The following is a 7,199-nucleotide window of genomic DNA, read 5'->3' as shown; positions in this document are numbered from 1 at the left end:
TTTGCAGAATTAGTGGCTTTGCTGACAGAAGATATTATATTTTCAAGAAACTAATCATTGTCACAAAGCATTCCTGCCTGTTTTGCTTTTTAATCTCTTACATAAGGCAAAATGAAAAGAAAGAAAAAACTCCATTATTTCCAAAGAATATAAAAGGAGCAATATGACTGCGTTGCTTTTCCATGTCTCCCATTCGGACAGTGCTTGTGTTTTGAAAGCAGGACTGAGGTGGGCTCATGCTGCCATCTGCTGCCCCCCTTCATCACAAAGCCTTCATATATGTGCAGCTTGATTCAGCTTCCAGCTACCTAAACATTAACAAGTTGGACCAGAGGAAAGCTGCAATGGCTGCTCAAACAGCGAGTGGCGAAGCTTTGAGAAATGAACCCGGCTCAAGTGGTTCAATGCCTCCTGAGGCGTCATCTCACCATAAACTACACACAGTGACATGAATCAAATGAACTAGAAACACACACCCAAACTGGCAGCCACATTAACCCACGTACCAAATACCTTCCACACCCAAAATCAGTCTCCCTCAAACATTATCACAACGTGCAGAGGCGAAGAACAACGGGCTCAATCAGCTGATCCAACGCAGCTGCGGAGGACCAAACAACAAACCTCAAATTCTTATAAAAAAAACAAACTGTATGCTGCACGGAACCGGAACCTTCTGGTTGAAAGTCAGGCAGATCATAAGGCAAGGCAGGTGTCTTCTGTCCATCTGCCTATTGGTTGAACGTTTGCAGACATGGCTCAGCAGCTTCAGTCTTGCATCTTTGCCTGCAGCAGATATTTATATTCACGATGTGTGGAGAAGCGGAACCTTCCGCATTTTCGGCTTTTCCTCTGCCCACATTCTTTTCTCTTCTCGCTTCAGTTCGGATCTACCATTTTCCCCTTAAGGATACCGATTAATAAATAATGCAATGAAAAATGTTGCATTTAAATATACTGAATGAGCAACTTGCGTGCGATGATTCATGCAATTAGATCCTTTACCTACAATAAAACCAAGACTGCAGCTGGATTGTTAGTGAAAATACAGAAAATTAATATATTCCCTCTAATTTACACATTTTCATGCGTCACACTTTGAGAGGCATTAAAAGAAAGTACCAAAACAATGATATCAGATAAACTCAATTCAATTTATTGGTTTTCTTACAGAAGTTACGAACAGTTTAGGATTACAATCCAGTTTTTTTAACTTTCTAAAAGTTTTCCTTTATTTCCTTGGCTTGACCGTTTCTATACTAAGTAAGCATCTACATCCCTCTCAGGTAATCATCCCAGAGAGAGTTTTGTACATGTATACATGCACAGCCTCACCTTGCTGGTGGGTGCATACCTGGATCTGCCAAAACCTTTCACATAAATCAAGATTCAATGTTAAGTACATTGGAAGAGCAGCCGAGATACATTTGCAGAAAGAGAATTGATTGTCAGAGAAAAACAAAGGGCAGACACATTTTTGCTGTGTTTCAATCCACAAACCTTTGTATGCTTTAGAATGCAGGACAATGAGCATTTAAATGTGTGTGTGAATGTTTCAGGGAAAGAATGGAAGGAGGGAGGCTGCAGCAGCAAAAGACACACATTCATTGGATCTATCTGTGGAAACCAGGCAGCTGGAAAAGCGGAGGAGGCAGCGGTGTCAAAGCTTCGTCGAGGTCTCTCTCAGCCTTGCCGCAGATTGTGGAGTCTTTGGGCAACATTTTCCAGCTCTAACTCAATGGTGGCAAGGCTTTCTATCTCCGGCTCCTGCAGATGTAATTAGAGGACAACAGGATTGTAAACAGTGACACGTGGTACATGTGAGCAACAGCTCTAAAACTATCTGCTTCCACATTCTACCGTTTACACTGTAAACAAGGACATATCATTATTTTTCTGACAATAACTTGATGCACTTCTTTTTCTCAGTCGTTATGCTAAGCTAAGTTGAACCACTGCAACAACTCACGAGAAGGAAATGTTGAACAATCATATTATCATCAGGTGATCAACTTGTTGGGGGGAAAAAGGACAGGACAACACACCTCTGACCTCCGAATGGCGCTCCCCTCTTCCTCCATCCCCCTCCCCTCCTCAGGTCCTCTTTTAGCAATTGTCTGCAGCTCCTTCTCCTCTGGACTCTTGTGCATGTTTCTTTTCATCTTCTGCTCCTCCTCCTCCTCCTCCTCTGAGACCTCCTTTGAATGATGCGGAACCTCCTCCTGGCTGTTGGACTGTTGCGCCTCCTTTTCGACGCCGTTCCTCAACAGCTTGCCCCTCTTGGCCCAGTGCATTAAGCTCTCCCTACTCCCTCTCCTTTTCTCCTCCTCCTCCTTTTCCTCCTTTCCCCCTGGCCTCTCATGTCGTTTATGCAAGAAAAATACAGCTCTTTTGTCTTCCTCCACTTTGTCGTCTCCTTTAAAATGCCTCTTGGACTTGTTTCTGGGTGCATCGCTCTTTTCACCAGATCCGGCCTCTGGAGGAAGAAAAGAATGAACAGAAAAGCTTTCACCATCAGTAAGAGTTGACTTTTTATAAAGCATTTCACGCCAGCTGGCAGCATCCCTCCTCCTGCATTTTATGAATTAACAGCATGGCATTCAGATGACTTGGCTGAAAACTCCATTTTTGCATAATAGTTCCATCTGTACTATTTATCATTTCAGCTGTGGAAAATCATTTCTAGAGAAAAAGCGGGATATCTTCACTGCAGTCTGGATCTAAGGATGGAAATGCTTCCAGCTGAGCCCATGCACACAAGCTCAGAGGAACGCTAGGACACTCCTCGTTCGGGTTGTCAGGTTGCCAGCCGTGTTGGCTCTGCTCCCACTGAGGGGCAGCTGGAATCCATCGTATAGATTGAAGCACTTCCATCAATCACTCCGTCCTGCGGTTTCAGTACGAGGCAGGGTGCTTTTCTTTACTTTTTAACATGCTTGAATTAATTTCACCAATAAAAAAAAATGAACATGTAATCTGAATATTTTTCAGATTACATGTCTTACCTTTGGTCACGTTTTCCTCTGAATGCTTAGACTTCCCTCTCTTCTTTTCATTCTCTTCCTCATCTTCCTCACTCGTTTCTGCCCTGCCCTCACGTGACTCATACTCAGACTCAGAGATGTGACCTCTCGGCTTCTTGTCATCCTCCCTCTTCACTTGTTCCTCTTCAGCATCACCATCACCGGCCTCCTGTGATGCTTCATCTCCCAGCGCCTCATCCTTTTCTCCCTCTAAGTTTCCGTATCCTGTCCTGCTTTCCTGAGACAGGATGGATCTTTCGCCGGGACCTCCCAAAGCCTCCAACATGGATCGATCTGTAAAGAGGAGGGGTTGGAATTTAATTTACTAAAAGATATTGATTTTCCTGCTATGTAAATGGGAAAATCCAGATTTTTTTTTTGTATTGCGGCAGTATTGCGGATCTGGAAGAAATTCAGTGGTGATATAGAGATCCCCACCTTACATGACTGTGCCAAATTCCATAAACATCGGTCGATAATCAACCAAGATATTGAAGAACACATTTTAAAGAGTCATTGACTAAATTAAAATGTTAACAAAAAATTCAAAGTGATCTATAATCTTTTCTGGACCATCACCAAAATCAAATCATCTCTTCCTGGTATCATTTCCAACATTTCATCAAGATCCGTCTGTAACCTTTTGAGTTATGGTGCTAACAGACAGACAGACAGACAAACCTTCGCCTCGGCGGAGGTAACGATGCAGAACTCACCACCAAGATCACCTGCAGGAGGAGTCAGTGTCGCTGGGTCAGGTACGCTGGCATCACTCTGCAGCTCGGCTCTCTCTTCATGACCTACAGTTTAAAAAAATATTCAAGCTCTTAGTCTACATCATCTGTCCTGTTTCCATACCAATGCAGACCAGAATGATCATCACCGGACATCCACAGCAATGTGGGCTCCGTGACTCACCCTGAACAGCAATCTCCTGCAGCTCCTTCAGAAAGTTCTGATGACGAAGGATAGAAACTATCCGGTCGTCTGCAGAGAAGACACGCGCATGAATACGTCAGACTGCATGGGAACTAGTGGTCGAAAAAGCTCAACGAAAGAAAGAGAGGAACAGACAGATAAAGGGATCAAACAGGAGGTAAAACATAAGCGTGTGTTTTTTTACCAGCGCTAAGAAATTAGCTTCAGCGGATCATCACAGTTAATTGCTCTGAAATACGCTACTTTCAAAGCGAGAGCACAATTAATCATTCGTCCCGCAACGAATTAGAGCAGCAGTAAGCGCTGGACTTTCTGCTGACCCACAAATGGCACTGGATCCATACTCGGCAGGCAGCAGCTACTGTGCAGTGCTGTGCTTGGATATCACTCTCTTTTCTTTCCTTCTCTTTCATTACATGGCGTACTCACTCTCCCCCCCCCTCTCTCTCCCTCCTCTTCCACAGTAACAAACACTCAGCGAGGAACAGTTGATTGATTTTTACAACAAGGATGGCATAGAGGTAACACAAGGCGATGTAACTGAGTGCTGGTGACTGTCTGAGGTTTTTTACCCAGCAGCCATTGCATCAAATTATTAACATGCAGGCATGCTACTGTAGGTAAAATAGAGCTTATGTTGGTTCCAGTGTGGCTCCAGTGAGGGAGGACTGGTTTGCTTTGGTGAATCTTCACAGTACAAAAGGACTGCCTGAGATGAGACAAATCTCACTCAGAGAATTAGCCTCAATTTGACTCGTATCCATGGGAACAAAACTAATAATAATAAAAATACGCTTCAGTGCGTGCTTGTTGTGTATACGGAGTTTGATTGAAAAATATTGATCAATATTTAAGAGCTGCTGCAGAAATAAAACATCCACCATAACGAGCCCAAGTCCAACTTGTCGTCATGGAAACAAACAAAATAAAAATGGCCAAAATTCCTAAATCGGAGAAGTCACCAATTCATGTTATGTAATAAACTATTTGTGAACAGTATTGAACAGTGTTTGAGAAACACTGCAGGGACAAGGTGTCTGAGACGCGGTTCTCCGATGGGCGGGACTAACCTGTCTTCAGCGTGGCCAGACACTCCTGACTGACAGGCAAGGGGCGGGGCCTTGATATGACATCTGCCAACACCTCCACAATGCATTTCATCACCTGCAGACAAAGAGAGTGAACAAAAAGGCTTTCCTATTGTGGCTAAGAGCATTTACAAGTGTTTAAAAATCGAATTGTCTTGAATCAGATGTTATGAATGTAAATTCTGCTTCTCCACCACACAGACTGGCAATAGATGAACGCTTCATGGGAATAAATCTACAGAGCGCTACAGATGAAAACCAGTGCTCCTCTTTGCACACAGATGTGCAAAGAGGAGCACTGGTGCACGATGAGACATCAGAGCCACCAGAACTCTCCGGTGCGTTCAATGTCAAGCAATCCCACATGCCAGATCACTTTTCATTAGCTTCTTTTCTTCTCCCTTTCACATCTTTGAATTTTGCTCATTTCAATTTCACAACCATCAAGGCTTCCCCCCCTTAAATTCACTTCTCTCCAAGTCGTTTCTTGAAGCTGATTCCCACTCTGTCTCTCCTTGAAGATGTTAAATGGATATAAATAGACCGCATCATGGAGGCCAAGGCTCGCCATCGCCCTGATTGGTATCCACTGATTTAAAAGAGACTGTAGTAACAGGTATCAGATATAAGTGCCTGGATTTCTATTTACTGCTTGCCTTTAGATGCATTGTAGAAAAAAATATTCTAATGAATATTTATTTTGTCAACGTGTTTGACAAAAACAGGCTCATTTATAATTGAAGCAAGTTTCTGTATAAAGTTTTTATTTCTCTAATTAACCTCAAATATTTTATGATTTTTTTTTTTTACCTTTGCGTCTTCATTCTCCAGCTGACCTGTGATCAGTGGCAATGAGAGAGCTGCGAGGAAAAGCAAGACAAAATAAAAGCCATGAATCATCCTGTAATTATATTACACCCCCCATCACATCTGGTGCTGCTATTCCCAACGTCCCTCAAACGCATCTCCAGAGTCGCTGTCCTCGGTGCTGAATCCGGCCAGCGCGGTTTGTTTCCTTTTCTCCTCAGCCCAAACTACACCATCGTATGAAACATTCACACCGCGGCGTCCTCTTACCGCAGTTGGACAGCATCGTCAGAACGAAAAGTCTTTTCCCGAACATTGTTTTGGAGACGAGGCGCATTAAGCTCTCCAGGAATCGGGGAAAAAAAAAAAGCGCAGCTTATGTCTGACGGTTCTGTTTTCACCTCGTATTTTGACAGTCGGTGCGTCACGGACGCATTCCGAGCTAAAACTTGGCCTCTTTTCGGTATTTCTGGAGAGCTAAACCTCCTGCAGCCTCCGTCCTCTCCGCGCCGACACCTGACCGCGGCGGCACCCGCTTTTATAGGACGGCGAGCGAACAGGAAGTGACATCATCCCGGGACAAATGCGTAATGGTGCACCTGGAGACACCTTTGCGGCTGTCACGGCAGCGCAGGTTTAAAGCCCTGATAATAAAGCTGGATGATGAAGGTTTCTATTCAGAGCCATTAAGGGTACAGACCCCCCTTATGTTTGCTCAATGTCTGCTAAAATATACAACGAGATGATATAATGTACTACTATACAGAAGTACTGCCACTAAAGCAGCTACTAGTGAGGGTTAACAGGTAGACAGAGTTATCCTTTATGAAAACATTTATTTCAGCATATAATATGACCATTCTTCATTGTTGTTATGGCACACAAACCGTATGCATAAATAATAATAAAAAGCTAAACCTATCATTTAAAAACTATTATTCCACAACAATACGAGCTAGAAATATTTTCAGAGCAAAGATTGTTGTAATAAAACAATCACTTCAAGGATGAGTCATCAATTTCAAATAAAATATGCATATAATCTATAAGTAAAATGCGTTCTCCAGGAGATATAAATAAAACTTTGTATTCCCCCCCCCCCCAAGCAATGCAATTCTCTTTTGCTATTCAGTAGGGTAACATTTATATTTGATGTTACTGTCATGATGACATTGATAAATATATTAAATGGCAAGTTAGTAATTCTTATTTAAATCAAATAATGCCTTGACCAAAATTTTCACACCCAAATAATAAATGGAAACTATTTGGTGTTTCCAACCCAGCATTAGTAAAAATCTTTTACATTTGCCATAGACTAGTAACAACAATTACCTTTTAT

The 7,199-nt window shown here is 42.7% G+C and overlaps 1 protein-coding gene across 1 annotated transcript; it reads right to left on the bottom strand.

Moving 5' to 3' along the window:
• Positions 1-1,163: 1,163 nt before the first annotated feature.
• On the bottom strand, positions 1,164-6,173 carry chga (chromogranin A). Its single transcript, XM_068753977.1, has 8 exons — positions 6,128-6,173; positions 5,861-5,910; positions 5,033-5,126; positions 3,942-4,010; positions 3,740-3,823; positions 3,006-3,317; positions 2,046-2,476; positions 1,164-1,767 (listed from the first exon to the last, which is right to left on the bottom strand). The coding sequence occupies exons 1-8, from the start codon at positions 6,171-6,173 to the stop codon at positions 1,684-1,686; spliced, it is 1,170 nt and encodes a 389-aa protein (XP_068610078.1). The 3' UTR covers positions 1,164-1,683.
• Positions 6,174-7,199: the final 1,026 nt, after the last annotated feature.

This window comes from Brachionichthys hirsutus, chromosome 20, assembly GCF_040956055.1.
Source record: "Brachionichthys hirsutus isolate HB-005 chromosome 20, CSIRO-AGI_Bhir_v1, whole genome shotgun sequence".
NCBI lineage: Eukaryota > Metazoa > Chordata > Actinopteri > Lophiiformes > Brachionichthyidae > Brachionichthys > Brachionichthys hirsutus.
Note: the sequence above shows the minus strand (reverse complement) of the source record. Positions and strands in the feature narration are given on the sequence as shown.